This window comes from Postia placenta (genome assembly GCF_002117355.1).
Source record: "Postia placenta MAD-698-R-SB12 unplaced genomic scaffold POSPLAscaffold_7, whole genome shotgun sequence".
NCBI classification, from domain to species: domain Eukaryota; kingdom Fungi; phylum Basidiomycota; class Agaricomycetes; order Polyporales; family Adustoporiaceae; genus Rhodonia; species Rhodonia placenta.
The window spans coordinates 2,099,441-2,117,784 of NW_020169838.1; the positions used below are offsets into that span (position 1 = coordinate 2,099,441).

At 48.5% G+C, this 18,344-nt stretch overlaps 9 protein-coding genes across 9 annotated transcripts; 4 read left to right on the plus strand and 5 right to left on the minus strand.

Annotated features, from left to right (window-relative positions):
• Positions 1-1,604: 1,604 nt before the first annotated feature.
• POSPLADRAFT_1091201 (hypothetical protein) lies at positions 1,605-2,845 on the minus strand (the record flags this gene model as incomplete). The annotated part of the gene is made up of 4 exons (XM_024483089.1): positions 1,605-1,960; positions 2,022-2,298; positions 2,352-2,568; positions 2,634-2,845. Coding segments are annotated over 4 exons (1,062 nt in total), but the record flags the coding sequence as incomplete, so codon positions are not given.
• Positions 2,821-5,075, minus strand: POSPLADRAFT_1143264 (hypothetical protein; the record flags this gene model as incomplete). Its single annotated transcript, XM_024485538.1, has 10 exons — positions 2,821-2,907; positions 2,964-3,023; positions 3,130-3,328; positions 3,434-3,474; positions 3,668-3,691; positions 3,839-3,850; positions 4,132-4,220; positions 4,277-4,827; positions 4,866-4,992; positions 5,045-5,075. The coding sequence occupies 10 exons, from the start codon at positions 5,073-5,075 to the stop codon at positions 2,821-2,823; spliced, it is 1,221 nt and encodes a 406-aa protein (XP_024339274.1).
• A 206-nt stretch (positions 5,076-5,281) lies between these two features.
• On the plus strand, positions 5,282-6,687 carry POSPLADRAFT_1034042 (hypothetical protein; the record flags this gene model as incomplete). Its single annotated transcript, XM_024476982.1, has 6 exons — positions 5,282-5,494; positions 5,707-5,907; positions 5,960-6,085; positions 6,134-6,262; positions 6,317-6,423; positions 6,477-6,687. The coding sequence occupies 6 exons, from the start codon at positions 5,282-5,284 to the stop codon at positions 6,685-6,687; spliced, it is 987 nt and encodes a 328-aa protein (XP_024339275.1).
• Positions 6,688-7,810: 1,123 nt separating this feature from the next.
• On the plus strand, positions 7,811-8,608 carry POSPLADRAFT_1142796 (hypothetical protein; the record flags this gene model as incomplete). Its single annotated transcript, XM_024485474.1, has 1 exon — positions 7,811-8,608. The coding sequence occupies one exon, from the start codon at positions 7,811-7,813 to the stop codon at positions 8,606-8,608; it is 798 nt and encodes a 265-aa protein (XP_024339276.1).
• Positions 8,609-8,937: 329 nt separating this feature from the next.
• On the minus strand, positions 8,938-9,523 carry POSPLADRAFT_1143140 (hypothetical protein; the record flags this gene model as incomplete). Its single annotated transcript, XM_024485519.1, has 2 exons — positions 8,938-9,159; positions 9,296-9,523. The coding sequence occupies 2 exons, from the start codon at positions 9,521-9,523 to the stop codon at positions 8,938-8,940; spliced, it is 450 nt and encodes a 149-aa protein (XP_024339277.1).
• Positions 9,524-10,859: 1,336 nt separating this feature from the next.
• Positions 10,860-11,651, plus strand: POSPLADRAFT_1057097 (hypothetical protein; the record flags this gene model as incomplete). The annotated part of the gene is made up of 1 exon (XM_024480873.1): positions 10,860-11,651. The coding sequence occupies one exon, from the start codon at positions 10,860-10,862 to the stop codon at positions 11,649-11,651; it is 792 nt and encodes a 263-aa protein (XP_024339278.1).
• A 524-nt stretch (positions 11,652-12,175) lies between these two features.
• Positions 12,176-12,765, minus strand: POSPLADRAFT_1143594 (hypothetical protein; the record flags this gene model as incomplete). The annotated part of the gene is made up of 2 exons (XM_024485581.1): positions 12,176-12,433; positions 12,616-12,765. 2 exons carry the CDS (start codon positions 12,763-12,765, stop codon positions 12,176-12,178), a joined length of 408 nt encoding a protein of 135 aa, XP_024339279.1.
• Positions 12,766-14,086: 1,321 nt separating this feature from the next.
• POSPLADRAFT_1143790 (hypothetical protein) lies at positions 14,087-15,537 on the plus strand (the record flags this gene model as incomplete). Its single annotated transcript, XM_024485614.1, has 7 exons — positions 14,087-14,131; positions 14,161-14,175; positions 14,717-14,737; positions 14,817-14,953; positions 15,015-15,041; positions 15,071-15,141; positions 15,392-15,537. 7 exons carry the CDS (start codon positions 14,087-14,089, stop codon positions 15,535-15,537), a joined length of 462 nt encoding a protein of 153 aa, XP_024339280.1.
• Positions 15,538-16,410: 873 nt separating this feature from the next.
• POSPLADRAFT_1142637 (hypothetical protein) lies at positions 16,411-17,173 on the minus strand (the record flags this gene model as incomplete). Its single annotated transcript, XM_024485452.1, has 2 exons — positions 16,411-16,507; positions 17,076-17,173. The coding sequence occupies 2 exons, from the start codon at positions 17,171-17,173 to the stop codon at positions 16,411-16,413; spliced, it is 195 nt and encodes a 64-aa protein (XP_024339281.1).
• Positions 17,174-18,344: the final 1,171 nt, after the last annotated feature.

An 18,344-nucleotide genomic window follows, 5' to 3' on the forward strand; every position in this document is an offset into this window, starting at 1 on the left:
TCCGAACGCCCCTCGCCGCCTCAATGCCACTACATTTGGTGGTCTCAACTTTCAGCCGATGCCTTCACCGCTGACTGAAGCACGACGCCGCTCCAGGTGGGAGATGGGCAAGGGCGCCTCGCATGAGGTCATGCGCCGTTGAGGGGGGGGTAATGTCACGAGTTGGTACGGCATCTAGCCATTTTTAATTTTTTCCTTTTCGCGGGCTCGAACCCGCGACCTCTGTACTACATGCCTGATATGGATGCATCACTATCTACTGTATGATTAGATTAGATGGGGCGGCAGTGTGCGGCACAGCTCGGGCTCCGCTGACACAGCCGCTGTGACTCACCGGCCCCCGGGGCCGTGTCAGCATGCTGTGCACGGACCAGCTGTGCACGGACCAATGCGCACAGCCTCCCCTAAACTTCCCCTGTATATAAGCCTGCCTCTGCTGCCCTAGGGACCTCAGTTTCGACCTCTTGTCCCTAGCCTTAGGTTTGAGCCTCGCTCACCATCGCTTCGGTAAGACAAGTTGAACGCCCCCAGCTTTAGGTTTTCCCCTGTCGCTTGACCCTAAGTCGCGACACAAACAATGTCCAAACAATGTCCGGGCTGCGCCACAGGTGCATCACTGCCAGACGTCTCGTACGAACGAGCATCTGTGTGGAGGGCTTCTTGAACATTCGCCCGAGTCGCCTGCGCCAGAGCTTGCGCTCTAACATCTCCCCCTGCCTACGTTCAACAAATGGCATAGCAAATATTTCATGCTGCTTCTTTGATATTTCAAAAACATCTAGAACCACAAGGGGCTCTTGTTCTCCTGCTTGCACGAGAATCTCATTGACCCGACCAATGACTATCGCTTCCTGTAAATATTATTCAGATAGCAGAATGTTCTCGCAGCATGAACAACTTGCCTCAAGTGGTGAGTCTGCAAAGACCCATGAATTCTTGATGCAGCAGTCTTGATGACGGGATACAAATGATCGACAGAGCATATATGCCTGGTGAGTAGCATACTGTGTGTAATTTAATGCATTCACTGCACTTGTGTTAGCAAGAATATTTGATTGGCGAACATGACTGCCTCGAGCAAATGGCATCAATTTGAAAGTTCCTACAAAGAATCGTAAGAGGGATATTGATAGAATCATTAGTCCAAACATACCCGGCTGTGGCTTATCTTCAGTCCATCCAATAAGTCGTTGCAACAGTGGCTGAAATGTCAAAAAGCTTTGCACACCAGATCCTGCTTGAACTCAGCCGAGATTATTGTCGTGCCACCAACCACTAGTGACATGCTGTTTGAAACCTTCCTGATCCGCAAGTTGGTAGGCAATATCACGGCTCGGGGATATGTGATTTGACAAAATTGAGCATTGCCTAAAGATGCCATTAAAACACTCGAAGACTTCCATGCAGACACCAACGAGTGGGCCAAAGCATTTGACGTCCTCATCCATGTGGTTGAGTAAGTGAAGTTTGATTTTTTTGGTTATTTTTGATGGATCTTGCTCTGAGAATACATCAAGCACATTACCGACTGCTATCTTCAAGTCGCCCTGCATCATTGTTAATATCATACAATGTGACATTGGATAGCAGATAAATCCACATACAATGTATTCAGTGAGATTGAATATCTCGGGAAACCATACCAGCGCTGCTAGGTCACAGACAGACTTCCAAATGCGAAACTCAAAGGGGCCAACAAGATCATATACATGGAAGACAGCAGTTTGTATAACTGTCTTGAATTGGCGGCCTATCAAAGAGTTTGTGTACTGCATAATGTAGTTGGCACGAATTGCATGGATATTAAGTCCATCAGTGTTTGTGGCTTGAAGTCGGAGGGCATACTGCTGTTTTTGTGTGGAATTCCAGCTTGTATGTGTAGGATGCCATGCATACTTTACAATACCAAGCAAGATGGTGTGTAGAATTTCAATAGGGGTGTCAGTTGTCGGATCAAAACCTTTTGATGGAGACAAATGGTGTTTTAATAGCAAACTCATATCCAAAAACACATAATTTACCCTTGAGAGTAAGAAATGGACTGAAGATCTCGTTGGTGTGTTCCTGGACCCATTGCATAAGTTCATGTTGTATATCTTGTATGGAACACTGTGGTTCTGCTGATTGTTTGGCATGGGCTTCATGGATCAACTTGTCAATCCAGAACTGTGTATATGAGTCCTTGATACCTGTTTGTGTCTGGTGATCCTTGACACGGCTCTGAATGCCAGTGCATGCTTCCTCAAGCTGCAGACAGACTTCTACAATTATTTCTTCTTTGCTGCGAGGCTGTGAACACTAGCAAAGGTTATCGGTCAATATGTAATATATAATTGCAAATGAAAACAAACCATAAACAGTTGATGATAGCCATCATCACTGGCCTTCTCAATTTGTGTCCCCCCTGCATGACATCGACGACAGAACATGTTGCCTTGTCCGCCAATATGAGAACAAATCTCACTCTGCATAGGGTTATCCGATGGCTTGCTGTTACCAAACAAACGAATTCGTGCTACCTGCTTAGTAGAAGCATCCATAACCTTGATGGGATTGTTGTGAGTAGACCTAACAAATATATAATCAAAACAAGTTGACAATTATGCTGGGATACCTCAGTAATAAGTATGCACTCCAAGACTTTCTTGAAATCCCTGTATTGCTCAGGTATTGATGCATGAGTTGAAGTTGAAAGGAAATGGACATGATATTCTTGTTGTAAAAGGCGACGGGGAAGATTTTGGTGTGTAAGATATGCATTCCAATGTTTGTTCCATGATTTAGATTGATTGCCTAAAACATCATCACTGAAATAGTCAATTAGGCTGGTATATATTGGATCACCCTGCGCCAAGTCTCGAATTGGATTGGGCATGCCTTGAGGATATCCCTTTGTGGTAGCATACTCTGCAATCCATTAGTACATGTAAAGCTCATATCACACAACCAAGTGCTTGATATACCATCCCATAAGTCAGGAACCAGTCCTTTTGCACGTAGATCAAATAGATTAAGCTGCAACTCTGTTGCAGCAATAAGGATGATGGTAGAGTCATCAACACAAGCAAGCTTCGACTGCTAGATCATAACTGGTGAGAATTATCACTTGCTTCACACAAATATACGCACCTCAGTGATCTCAATTTTGAAAGCATCTGCATGTACTACTCCACATTTGGTGAACCACCAAACTGGGATCACATACTCTCTGCTGGACAGACGCGCCAGTTCTTGAACATAAAAGTGGCGACCTTGCCCCGCATCCCACATTGGGCTGAGGGCATTGAGATCCATTTCTGAGTTCCACTTTTTACCATGCCAGACCTCACTGACAATGAAACATTTATCTTTCCATTCCATTTCTTGTACTACTAGCACCCATACTGGCACCTGTCTTAGCGCTCACCCGCAGGTTGAACATTATGTAGCTTACATAATGGGGTCCATGCGCACTTCGTACCGGGTATTGTACCACTACATTTCTTTCTTTACTAACATGACCACACAGATACAGTGGTCTGTGCGTAGACGGTACTTGTATAAATAGTTGTACCATTAGTCAGTTGAACTCTAAGTTCGACCTAGTTATTCATTCAAGTCTCTGCTCCTCTTCGCTTGGGGTAGTGGTCATTCTCGACTTCCTCACTCGGTCTTCAGGATGACGTACTGTCCATAAGTCCTCGCTCGTCATCTACGAGTCAGGCATCGATATAGGAGTGTAGACCGTTGTATCAGACAATACCGTCAGACCTTTCGGGATACACATGAATGTGAGGTCTAGTGAAAGGATTTCCCCAGTCCTTCAATGAAATATTAGCAAACAGAACTCAAATCTCACTGTGTTCAGTACCTGTGATACAATAGTGCATACATCATTCATATAGAATACATTACCCTGTGGTGATTTGCATGCGAGAGTTGAAACACCAGATTTTGTGCGGAGCTCCTTTTGTACTTGACGCAGCCGGTATAATGAAGGAACTCCACACACATCAACTTCATTTAGTATCCACAGAAATACTCGCATGAGTGAATCTGATACTCGTAAACGAGGAAGGTTGTCCAACATGTCCAACAGAAACATCTGTATGTTCGTTAGACAAAAGGCTGAGAGTAGAAATACTTACTTACCAATTTTGATTCATATGGATACCACTCCTTCTTTCGATCATTGGTGCTACTCCCAGGTTGTTCTTCAGAAAGATTATCATTGCTGGGATCTTCCAATTGTATGTGTGAGTAAAAGTGTGCATCTACAGAATCTAAATTTACATACTTGCACTGGCGAGTAGTTCAGCAAGTATGGCATCTTCTTCCGAGTTCTCAAGTTCACAGGCTTCATTTTCTTGCAAACCAAAGCCTAATTCATGTGCAGTTGCAGTCGGATTCCAAAGACCAAAGATATCGGCCTCTTCTTCGAATCGATTTCGGTTCACATCCTCATCTGAGGTCAATTGGCCAACATCAAAGTCGGCACCATGAACATCATATTCTTTCCACAATGCGGTTTCATCAGCGCTTGTTCTTGATCGAGCGATCATCATTTTGCCTTCAAGTTCTGCATCAGCCTGACTTTGTAGAATGACATAATTGTCTTCTTTTTCCTGGCTTTCCAATACTTGCATGTTTATTCTTTCCGTTTCTTGATGTCTTTGCTCATGAAGGTTTGCCCGATGCTTATGCTGCTCTGACCGCAGATGTTTCTGCAGCAATGTTTTTTTGAACCATTCCTTTGTGTTATCGAGGCTTTGACAGAGCATGTTGAAGCACGCATTCAGGAACGAGCTCGCAAGCTCGGGCGCGCGAGTAACCAGGGGCCGGAGGCCCCTATCGTAGTATATAACGACCCCGCGCGATGTACGTACCGCACGCGATTGTCCCTTACGGGCATTGCTAGCTCGTGGACAAACGCGCTCGCCGCGCCGTCGCACCGGTTGTTCCAACAGAGCAGGCATCGTACTTGAGTAGTATCAGAATGTAGGGCTTCTACAACTGGTGAGTGTCAGTTTATTTCACAAGGTCAGAATGTAGTAATTTAGCTTACAGTCAGGCAACAGGCGGGCGAGCTTAGGCATGATTGTTTTAATGTGATGTGAGTGTGAGCAAAGACATATTTATGTCACCACAACCTTCCGTGGTGGCTTGTTTGTTTATGATCACAATAAGGTATGTCATCATGGTGGCCCCGCAGCATGTGTTTAAGCTGCGACGGCCACACTTGCCTTTTTCTGTTGCAACTCAACACTTTCCTTCATCCCCCCCACACTCAAACATTTACCTGATGTCTGAACAACCTTCCTCTTCTCAGCCTGCTACCTCAGAGGCTGCACATTCTCAACACTCCCAGAGCGCAAATCCTTTCGAGCTTATGGCTGCTGCAATGTCAGGGGAATTACCTCTTCCATCACGCTCAAAGAGGTCTTCCAAAAAGCGTTGCCACACGAATGAAGACGGCAATAGTCATCAATACAATGAGCAAGAAGATGCTAATGAGGTGCGCTCAATCCCAGCTAGATCAGCGCCGATTTCAGTTGGAGCCCGGGGAGCCACACAAGTTAATGAAAATGTCATTGTTATGGCACGTAAATATGGTGCGCACAAAAGATTGAAACCCAACCAGCTTGTCGAGCTCGAACAATTCGTAATGGTGCGAGCAACAATCTTTCTACATGCTACAAATATTCTAACTTGAGTCACTACTCATAGGACTCTCCGGTCGGACGTCAGGTCAAGACATTCACACAGCTTTTGATTGTTGAGGACAAACTCAGTCAAGTCATCGTTACACAGCGCACTTGGGAGCCATCAAAAGACCTCAATGACAACATATACAACATTTCTTGGAGTGTTATTTACTCAAGCAAGCTGCCGGCATACAAGGGGAATATTCCGACAACATATGTATTGGTAAGTCCATATTGTCATGATCTCTGCAAAGTGATTCAATATGAACTCCCAGAACATTGTCCGCCTTCGTGGATATGACTTGCCACCAAATATAGAGCAGAATCCTGCTGCATGGAAGAAGGTTGTAAAGTGCACTCGCACTTGTCTTACAGATGTTCGGTCAAATTCAAAGAAGAAGGTAAGTATTGAATCATAACAATCAACTCATTTCTTACATTTCATACAGTTCAAGTTAAGTATTGCTGCTAAGGATTCGAAGGATCAGTGGACAATATACAAGCTCACAAAGGAGCTCATCGGCAAGAAGAAGGATGTCAAGATTAGTGTCCCACTATGTGCACGGGTTGCGCTCATGGTACGCTGTCATATGCAATTGATAATAGTGAGCCTGTCTAATGTGGCGCAATAGCGTGCCGTCTACGTTATCAATTCATCAGGCACATTCTGGAACAATGTCGACAAAGAGCTTGAGAGCCTACGTGCGAGTGCACGCAATGATCCTGCTCGACTTGTCAAGTGCATATAATAATATCCTTTGGTGCTCTTAATTCTCACTTTGCGTACACCAGAGGCTTTCAGTACTTGCTACAGCTCGATCATCAAACCTACGGTGTCGATGATAACATGATGGACTCCGTAGATGAGGACGTCGGCGAGTGGCAGCAAAGTGTCGATGATATCGTTGGCGGTCTCATCACTCACGACGGACCCCTGCCATTCTCAGATGTTGAGGAGAATGACAACGACAAAGAGAACAGCTCGGACGAATTGGACGACTGAATGTGGCACTGGCTAGACATTACAAAGCTACACCTGTTTCTCTTGTTTGCCTGTATCATACATGGAATAGACTTCACACCGGCTTTCATAATTGAATGAACTACTCTGATTCAAACAGAATATATTGTATAGCAATCAACCAGCTGTCGACGTTGTGATAATTTGTGATATATTACATGTAATCCAGGCTCCCATCAGGTGTCATGATGTATGGTACTTATGTAGCTAACTCCGGAATCTCACATGTACAATGTTAACGACACCACATACCTGCCAGCTCATATACGACACGGCGAGCCCACAACTGTCCTGCAATCAAACTTTCGTGGTGTCAGGTGAATTCGAGCTGGGAATCGGGTGGAAGAGACGGATAGCTACCATATGATACTCTGAATCCATCATGGCGCCATATGCGACCTAATTCAGCCTCCGGCTGAAAAGCGGGGGGCAGCTATAGAGCCGCGCCACTGTGGCCACACGAGCGGCACCAGCTGCTGACCATACGGGCGCCAATTGGCGGTGTAGCTGTGCGGAGTGTCATCAGAAGCGGATTGCATCACATAACACTGGTTGTGTACATGAACACCACGTTCAGGTTGCAAGTGCTGGGGACAGACACCCAGATCCTCGTCGCCACATGTCTATCTTCCGCATTCATGCTTACATAATACTGCACTCAAGACCTTACTCACCTAAAAAATGACCTCGCAATTTGAGTACTTAACGTTGACATTCGAAAAGCCCGATCGATCAATTTACTACACCGCATTGCGCGATTGCTTTCTGGTGGAAATGCTTCAGGTCTACAAGATGTTCTAAGAAGTGGTATAATACATGGTACAGGGAGCCCGTTGGTCGTGTGCTCTTTATCCCTTTCGGTCGTAGGCTTGTCTTCGCAACAGTGTGACACTACTTGAACAGCGACTAGCGCACGAGCATCGTCGAGCACCCATGTTCTTTCATCTCGCAGAGCCAATGAATCCTCAAGGCCTTTTACAATATGCAGCTCGGAAACTCTGAGTCGCGCTCGCTTAACCTCGTGATTGATCGCCATATGATAGAGCTCCGATCGAACCTATAGTTGTTCTTGCTGTTCCCAATATCTCCGCTTTTCGACCGTACCATGTTTCTAGCGGCTGTCATTAACGTCTACCTCTACGTTGCACGCTGGTATGACATATGGACGGGGAGACCGAGCGGCAGGGTAAAAGACTTGCCCTTTGGTCTTGTTCTCAAAATCACCAACGACCCTAGCACCGCGCATGAGGGCCACATCATCAACTTCATCCGAGAACACACATCTATCCCCGTTCCCCATGTCGTGGCTGCGATTGCGTGGTATGACCGAAGATTTGTGCTCATGAAGAGGGTACACGGCGATAACTTGCAGGCAGTATGGCGTCATCTCGATACTGAGCAGCGCGCAAACATCGTCGAACAGCTACGCTCATTCGTCCTCCAGCTTCGGGCTCTAAAATCTTCCCATGGGCCAGCCGTATGCGGTCTGAACGGCGCTGCTACAATAGACAGTCGCGTATCCTCGTACCCGATCGGACCCTTTGCCGACGAAAGCGCATTCAACGACGGTCTCATCGATGCAGCAGAGCCATATCTATGCGAGGAGATCCTTGCAGACGTCCGCTCTCGGATGCGCGACGACCACCAAATTATGTTCACCCACGCCGACCTTGCACCTCGCAATATCCTCGTGCGTGGTGGAACGATTGTGGCTGTGGTAGATTGGGAGGAAGCTGGGTGGTACCCGGAGCATTGGGAGTTCGTCAGGGCCATGTACTTCCCAATGGCGCGTCCACGAGATGAGGCATGGATGCGGGCCATTCGGGATTTCATCCCGGAAGACTATGAGAAAGACTGGCTGGTGGATTGCGAGCTGTCCTCCCGCATGGTAGGCGCGTTTTAAGGTACCATTACCTTTTCAAATCCGTTGTCTGTGTGATGCTCACTGCTTGTGATTCGTAGGTCATGCGAAGATATTGTGCGCGAATCCGTCCTGAAGGGTACAAACCGTCTTCGGGCGCATGCTTTTTATCTGAGATGACATGTTTTCCTTGTATTCAGACATCTGGGACACCAGCTATTATACAGTATTGATCGCGCAGTGGAAAGAAAAACTAAAACCGCGATCGAAGTACGGATGGCATTCCGCTTTGTGCTCGCGGCTGGATACTGTTCCGAAATCTAGATGTAGAATGTGAAGTTCAAATATGAGTTGACTCGCCAGTGACATTCTCAAGGAGCGAGTTCGACAATGACAGGAAACACCCTCGTGCTTGCAGCGTATGCACTCGTGGTGGCTACGCTCACGCGCCGGAGCGAGGGAAGTAGTGTCGATTGGGCGGGGATGCTCGCACAAATCCATCCTTTCTCTGCAAACAGCTTAATCACCTCCATAACCCAGTCGCGGCAGTTCCACTCCGCAGGCCTGTTTGTGGGTGGATTGGTGTAGACAACCTAAGTCATATAAGCATACCCATCTAGTTGTAGTCGAAGTAAGGATATGCACCTCCCGCAACAGCTTCAACTGGCTATGTTTGATGCTACCGATGAAGACGCCACCAAGACACTTGCGCGTGCCGAGCAATGAAACATCTCGGTCGTACAACTGCCATTGTTTTCCCCACTTGTCGTTGAAATTGAGATCGTATACTTGAAAACATGGCAACCTCGACTTGGTGTCGGGCCTGGAGACGGTCTGTATCACAATGGCCCAGTGGAGCTCCTCCTCCTTCCCTACTCCACGACCATCCCGCTCATATTGTAGGACGGCAATCTTGCAGTCCTTGTCAACGCCGAGTGCTTTCAAGATGTTATCCATAGCGGTGGACGTGGGAGGTGAATTGGGGATCCATCGATCGTGGCACTCGTCTGCATTATATACATTGGAGAATTCCGAATCATGTGCTAGCTACAGGCTCCGGGAATCCACATACACGCGTGCCCCTGAAGTAAGCCTGCAGGTCCAGGCGCACAGCACGATCCCGTCGGCCCTCCAGGCTAGTATCCCGGCCCTACGATATTCATGCCAAATTACCCCGCACTCACTGTGTGACCTCGTCTTTCGAATGATGCGACATCCATTCACTGCTGACTTTCGCAGGTTTGTTGGAGTCGGTGTGATTCTACCAGAAGCGCAGAAGGCACGTCGTCGTCGCCACTATTGCTCACGCTGTTGACGAGCAACGAGTTGGGGCTTGCAGAATATGAGCACTTGTTCGTATGCATGAGGCATGCGTATAGCCTCGGGCTTGCCGAAAGAAGTGTGCAGCATTGATCGTAACAAAAAAGAAAAGACGACGGTTTTGGTTAGATGCCCTATCATGAGTGAAAGGAAGGCGACGCACGATGAGTACTGGGACAATGAGCACGCGTCCTCAAACGTCAATGAGTGTGCTGTCTTGCCCACGATCTGTCGGATGTAGGCTTTGTCGACTATGGTTCTTTCTGCCCTGCATTGGACATCGACACCAGCGAGAATTAACTACACGAGTTTCTCAACGTGCTGTAGTACTGGAATTATGACCGCGTCTGCAGTTCACAGTTCAAACGGGCTCCGACATGCTAGTCACAACATATTCGTCGATATTGACAAAACTGCTGAGCGCGAGGGGCATTTCGCACGCGGCCTGCCGTAGACGCCCCCTCTGCTGAACGCAGAGTGAGCCCGAACCGGCGGAAGACTCCGACTCGGGGCACACATGATACACCCGCTATTCCAAGCATCATCAACGACATGAAGGCGGACGAGAACACATTGAAAGCACCTAATTAACAAAAAGATGAAGAAGAGAGGGAAGATGAGGGTTCACCTGCATGTAATGGAACAATAGGTCTCAATTTCTACCGATATCATGTCCGTGCATTGTAGTCTATTTTGGGTAGGCACAATGGGCTACCTTGGGAGTGTGTTGGCCACATGTACTCGCCGCTCCTAGGCAGCTTCTACACTTGAAGCTTGAGGAGTGCATGTGTATGTTCATAGGGAAATGGTGAAGCAAGATAAGCGGATTAACCGTTCAATGCTCCTGCTGTCTGTGAACGTTGAGTTGAAAGCGCGGTTCGATCACGATCGATCGGCGATTTACAATGGAACTCCGATCAAATCTCAAGTACTGTCACGCACTCTGGACTCCGCCTCCACTTTCAGGCTTCCCATGTTTCTCGCAGCAATCCTCAACATATACATCTGGATCCGAGCTTGGTGCATCTACATATTTGGGATATCAGAGGCCCGCATAGTCCTCCTGCCCTTTGGTCTTGTTCTCAAAGTCACCACCCAAAATATCGCGCACGAGGGCCATACAATCGAATTCGTCCGCAAACACACCTCTATCCCTGTCCCATGCGTCTTTGTCGCAGCGGAGTGGTGTGGGCGGAAATACCTGCTTATGAAGAAGGTAGAAGGCGACAACTTGGAGTGGGCATGGCAGCATCTCGATGCCGAGCAGCGCTCAAACATCGTTCTTCAGCTGCGCTCCTTCGTCCTTCAGCTTCGTGCTCTCCGCTCTCCTCATGGACCAGCAGTGTGCGGGCTGAATGGTGTCACTTGCATTGACAGCCGCATATCCTCACAACCTGTCGGTCCATTTCCAAACGAAAGCGCATTCAACGATGGTCTCATCGTCGCCGCGAAGCTACACTTATGTGATGAGATTCTTGCAGACATCCGCTCTCGCATGCGCAACGACCACCGCATCGCTCTTACTCATGGCGACCTCGCGCCACGCAATATCTTCGTGCGCGGAGGCACAGTTGTGGCGGTCATTGACTGGGAGGAGTCTGGATGGTATCCAGAGCACTGGGAGTTTGTCAAAGCTGTATACTTCCCGTTTTACAAACGGGATGAGGCTTGGCTGCAGGCTATACGAGACTTCATCCCGGAAAACTACGAAAAAGACTGGGTTATGGATCGCGAACTATCGGACCGCATGGTTGGCGCGTTCTAAGGTCAGATAACTTTTCAAATTGGTCGTCGTCTGTACAATGCTCATTGGATCTACCCCGTAAGACACGCATGATTTCCATGTATAGGCATCAATCCAGGTTCTCGTGCGTATCAGAGTGTTCGTTCCCTTCGATGGACAATCTTTTGTACAGTTTATGGAGGTCTGATATGCGGATCCTACGTTAGATAAATCATGCAGGAGAAAAGGACCTTCGAGTGGGATCCAGGTGTGCTATTTGTAAGTGATCACAAATTTCATTCGCATGAAACTGCGCGAGGCTCAGAGCATCAGATACATGTCCTGGGAATCGCGGCAGTTCGTGATTTTCATGCCTTACGAGCGTCTCATCATTGCGTGAGCGCAAATCAAGCGAAACCTCTGTCAGTAAGGTCGGCGGCGTGACCGACTCTCGAGTCGCAGTCCACGAGATGTGCTATGGCAGAATTAGCTCGCGGTAACAGGGTGAGGTTTGGAACAGCTGTGGTCAGACACAAGAATATGTACAGAACTACTGGTGTAAGATTTCAAGGGGCCTTTTTCAAATCGATGGTGTCCGGAGTTCTTACAATGCTCTTCGTCGGGATCCGCACCCCATTCTGTCGATTCCATTCCTTAATCTTGCTGATATCCTTGCACTTATGTAAGGTGTTGAAGTCAGGGAAGGGACCATCGCTCCCTTTAACCCAGTGGTACGTAATCAACCCAGTGTCGGCAACGCACAATAGTTGATGATGAAGCATGTTGGCGCAATGATCTGAAGAGGAGCTCAATTCAATGCCGCACTTGTGGATGCATAGTAAAGTACCTATGTGAAGTTGATCAGACGCAGGAATCTCTTCTTTGGTGCTATCGATCGCACAGTCAACGGCTCTGCGCAACCTGTCCTGGAGAGGTAACCGACCATATGAATGGAGAGCATCGTCATCCGGTGAGACTGACTGAGACTCGGAGAGTGCTAACGTACGAGACAGTGCATCTGGTGTATTATTTCCAGCGACGCCAGGTAGCCACCGCCATATTCCTTGGGTAGCTGGACAAGCGATGGCGTTACTTCCTTGTCAAGTTCCGACAAGGTATCACCCGCGATTTGAAGTGGCAGCACTGTTTCACACATTTTCGCTAAGTGACATCGAGCGAAACATTGCAATGGACGAACTCGTGATAATATCGCTCTCCCAATCGGTGTCAAGCTGTGCCTGCAGTCGAGAGGGAAAATGAAAAGTGCCATTGAAGGTGATGTCCATGTATTCTATGGCCTCTATTGCTGGTGCTGTGTTTCGCAGTTAACTTCAATTAGGATTTCAGTGGAAGGGGTACGCACAATATGCTGATACTTGCTGCGCGCAGTGTCGAGAATCGCAACTACGACGTGACATCAGAAGCAGCAGAGTCGACAACCCGAGGAGTATGGCATGTGCCAGCCATGGTAGAATAGAGTGGCCCCTCTGACTTGTGCATAGAGTGTTGTTGCCATAAACCCGATCCTTACCATCGTCAACAGCGTTTAGAGGCTGATAAGCGGCACGCGCCATGACTGGCAAATGAGTCCGGCTGTCTTCGCATTTAAGATGCTGCCTTGCGGTGCCCATTACATAAGGCAATTTCAGCGGTCTGCAGCTGGAGGTCTGCGCTTATCACTCTGTTGGATCGATCAATTTGTTTTTGCTGTCAAGATACAACAAAGAATCGCATCAGAAGACTCTATCAGCTGAGGAGTTGTACGTGATCCATCCCCCGTCGGCTATTGAATATTGATACGCTGAGACGTCGTTGTAGAACAAGCATGCACATAGATACCAAAGGCGTTTCTCTTTGAATGATCAAGTTCACGATCCACGCCTGCTAGTTAGAGAGCACCGTGTGCCTAATCGGGACTCAGGTGCGTGATATACGCGCTAGGTCTCGCATCTCACTGAAAGCATCAGCACAACCCGAGGCTTTCGGAAAGTACTGTAACATATCAGCTGAAGAAATGTACGTGATCCTCCCCGGCAATGAGTGCATGCGAAGATGCTGACAGGGCGTTGTAAAACAAGCATGTGCAAAACCGCTAGAAGGTGTTGCAGCCTGACTTTCATCGCCTCGTCCATCATTGTCAAGAGGGCGAGACAGACGGCAAATCTGTCAAGTTGAGGGACATTTTGAGTCAGCGAATTGTATATTTAAATTGGGGTGAGTCCGCTAGGAGATAGCGCCTGAAAACATTGTATATTGCGGCAACATGACCTTTTGTCACGAGTAGCAGCACAAACCTGACTGCCGAAGCCGGAACTCCTGCCTGTAGTCTGACTGATGGCTTGGGCATATATAATGCTGTGTCGTGCAGATGCCTACCAGCAACCCATCCATCTCAAACCCCAAAGTCCATGATGCAGTTCTTGAAACTTGGCTCTTATCTTGCCGTCATCGGCTTTACTGTCCTCCAAGCTGCAGCCATGCCTGAGCCTACGCCCGGTCTGTCCCTATTGCCCATCGTGATAGTAGGTTTGGACGCTGTCACACACTCCAGCGCCCCACGCTGATGGTCAGTAGAAATCCTTTACCATAGCATCTGGCTGATCCACTGGTGAACAGAAGGGGATTTCTTGCCTGGGGTCACCTTCGACATGACATCATACGCCGGCGGTGAGTAATACTTGTGAGATTGTGCTCTATTCTTAAAACTCTACTCAGAGCGTCGTTGATAAAGAAGTTGTAACTTGGCTGATTTTGTGGTCAATATGCATGATAGTCCAATCAATTGATTACGCTTGCTGCATCTTGTACAATACCCTGTACGTGACAAATGTAGATGGAAGGTTTCGGAGATAATGTAACCAGAAAGACTGTCAGTGAAATATGTACTAGTAAACAATAGGTCAGCTCTGCATGACTATTCATTCCATGATCCCTTATTGGGGTCCGTAAATGGCTGGGGATGCAGGTCCGTGGCTGCCCGAGCTCAATCTGAAAGGCCCTCCTACCATATGGAAGCTATCGAGCTCGCGGTTCAGCGTCACCCATCCTAGGTGCGGACCTCTTCTGGTCTGTGATGGGGCTGGTGTATCGACGCCTATTGCTTGAAGCACACTCTTCATGAGGATCAGGTGAGTTGAGAAACCATTGAATGGCGCACTCAACTGCATCGTATACGCCGCGACTTCCCAGATCATGTGCTACCTTCAGCCTCGAAAATTCACATACACGCGTGTCCTCGCGCCGCAACGATCCCGCAGGGCCGCAGGGGCCAGGCTTGTCTCCGCCGGTTTCCTGCACGCACACCCCGGCTCCGCAGCGTTCATTTCAGGAGCCACTATGGGAAGGTGAGTCGGAGATGTCATCTTTAACGCCTTGTGCACCTCCGACCTTGTGCGAGTGCAACAGTATAGAGGCCGCACCAGTCTGGGAAAGGTTAGGCAGCTATTCTGACACCGTCCAAGATTGTCAAAGCTGCAAGTCGCCCATCAGGACTCGCGGGCGTCGATGTGTTGTGCCGTGGCAGATGCGTTGTGTGTGTTGTGTTTGTTGTGTGCCAGTGGTGCAGGAGAGGTATGTGATTCTGGTGGTGCTCCTCGTCGACGTGGACAATCGTACTTGAGATCACGAGTGTGCTTACCTGTGTCCTGTGTACCGTCAGACGCGTAGAGCTTGATCGTCTCGTTTCCGCTCATCGTAACATTGAGCACGCGCGCGCCCTTCCCCAGAGGGGAAACCTCAATACCGTAGTAACCCTCTCGCCGGCGGCGCCCGCCTTGTGTCAGATCATGATGCTATACATGAGCATTTCGGGCCATGTATTCTCAATCTCGAGGGTCTGTTGGTACTCGAGAGCCTCGGGACCGAAACCGGGTGGTGGAGTGCGGATACAAAGGGTCTGGGTACGAGACAAGGCTTCGGCATCAAATGATCCCGTGTGAATGACGTCGCCCAAGCCAGAGATCATGGCAAGACTCAAATGCGGAGAACAGAGGCACTGAGTTCGCATGCCGTCCGAGTCGCCAGCTAAGTCAGAAGTCAGGGTGGAATTAGTGTATGCTTCTTCCTCTGAGATTGTAGACACAGATGAGTCATTGTCGAGGATTGAGGATCCCGAGAGTTCACCAACAGCTAGATAGCGACAGAATTCGGCCTGTCGGCGCTCTCTCTGAGGAGCAACTCGTGGAGCCTGTTAAGAAACAGAGACTGTGGCGCAGACACAGTCACTACTCCTCGCAGGGTGTTTGAGTGGATTCAAATTGACCGAAGAGATCAGAGTTGTCCTCGAAATTCAGCGACCCGTGGGGTGACCTGCAGCTCTACCGTGTCACAACAGCCGCCGCAAGTGGCGCACGCAGCCACAGTGATGCCGACATGCTGCGAGAGGAGCCACCGAACAAGAGCGAGATCATCACAGCAAGAGATGCGACACCGAAGGACGCAAAAACATTGCACAAAGGAACTTAAGATCGACGTCAAGTCATATTTCACAATTCAGCCATCACAGGCCAAAAGCAGTCCCGTGGTGAACATGATATACAGGGCGTCGATTCGCACAAGCGAACACCAGCCACTAAATCAGCCACAAGCGCCACAGGCTCAGCCACCGGGGCCACCGCGGCATCTCGGACAGCCACAATCTCAGCCACAAAACACGGGCGGCAATCAACTGATGCACTGTCAAAATTCTGACTAAGCTCAAAAGCCCTCACAGGTAACCAAATAACAGGTTATTTGGAAAGCGAAAATAGATAATGTCATCCGATTATGCAATCCGGTCATTTCACCTACCACATCTGTCAAATCAAGGTTGCACACCGGTCCACACAATTAGAAACAGCCCTCCTTCACCATGGATTGTTTCGAACATCTGACCACTGACTTTGGGGCCCAAACAGAGCCTATGAAAAATGCATTCAGCAAGTTATATCATGTTTTCTTCGCTAGCCAGCCTCAGTGCACTTTCAGCTTAATGCACGCTCGAAATGCTCTTGAAGTGGTGATTATGTCATGCAAGCTTCTCGAAGGGTCTGCTAGCATACACTCGAAGCAATAATACATTTATTCTATTTCTCAATGACAACCCGATAAAATGTCAAACCACTGGTGAGGCTACGCATTTGATATCAAGGGTAGCTATGGTGGGCGCCTTACTTAGACTTCTATAAATGGTTCTTAGACCTGACTAATCGGCAACAGTTGCTGGTTCTCAAGTGCATTGGCCCACTGGCGCTCACCCGAGAGGACACCCGAGCGAGATGGGACATTTGGTATGGGATGCAAAGTACTACATGTAGTATTTTTAATATATAGGGGTTATTTAGAGGCTTTAAATAGTCCATCAAGTGTAGTATTTGATGAAGGGGGTGAGCTGTTCTTAAATGTGTGGACAGGAGTGCACTCTACTCATGACAAGATTGTGTGGCAGGTGGGACAGGATCTCTGGCAGCTAGGGACTGGATCACTGACGGGGGCAGACCAAAATGAGTGCCGGGGTGGGCATCAGGGTGGTTTGGCCCAGGCAGGAAGCTTATCTGATTTGACTGATTTGCGATTCCAAATGACATTATTGTCGCAACTTGGGGTCAAGTGACAAGGAACAAACAAACACAGAGGCTGGGGGCGTTCAACTGGATCTCACTGAAGTGATGATGAGCAGCGCTCAAACCTAAGGCTAGGGACAAGTTAATATATTAGTTAGTGAAAGAAAGAATACATGAAGGCTTACTGACCTAGGGACAAGAGGTCGAAACTGAGGTCCCTAGGGCAGCAGAGGCCGGCTTGTATACAGGGGAAGTTTGGGGGAGGCTGTGCACGCTGGTCTGTGCACAGCATGCTGATGCAGCCCCGGGGGCCGGTTGAAACATTTGTCTTTCCGTTCTATTCCTTGTACTACTAGCGCCCATACTGGCGCCTGTCTTAGTGCTCACCCACAGGTTGAACATTATGTAGCTTACATAATGGGGTCCGTGCGCACTTCGTACCCGGTATTGTGCCACTACGTTTCTTTCTTTACTAAACACGTTGATACGACCTACGAAACCCTAACCCCTAACCTGGGTGCGACCTAAAGGGACTAGAGAGACGGATTATAGTCTAGTGAGAGGGGAGTTAGCAGCAAGGTGTCCCGCGGTTCGAGTGAACACGAGAAACGCCTTCGGAAAAGGCTACGAACAATGGGGAAGCTACGAGGTGGCTTCGACACGTCGTCGAAGCTCCTCGGAGGCTGTGGACGGTTAGTGGAGACGATCGAAGCTCGGGAGAGCTCTTCGAAGAATCGTAGAAGAAAGAGACAATTCGATAGGGGGGACTTAGCTAGGACGCGGTTCGCAGTTTCTTCGACAATAGTCGAAGTCGAAGGGTTCGTCGAGACGGTATCGACGAGTAAACACAGTGGACGAGGTTTCGAGGTTACGCAGCGAGGGACGAAGTGACGCAGTTAGAGGCTTAGACGCAGGGCGAACTCGACTTATGAGCTCTGAACTCGAGGGGGGAACCGGATCTTGTGTTTTTAGAGAGAAGTACGACAGTTTTTATACTACACAGGACGCTACGACTATCGAAAGTGGCACACTAGTACAAGGGGCTTTGCATTGTTCCTCAAGAAGCTGCCTCACCGAGGGGCACATACCAAGTCCATCGGTAGAGTGACATCATGCCGAACGCGGAGATGAAGAGAAACATATGGCCTCTTCGGACCGGTAGCCGTCGTCGAAGGCATGCCGCGAGGTTCGATAC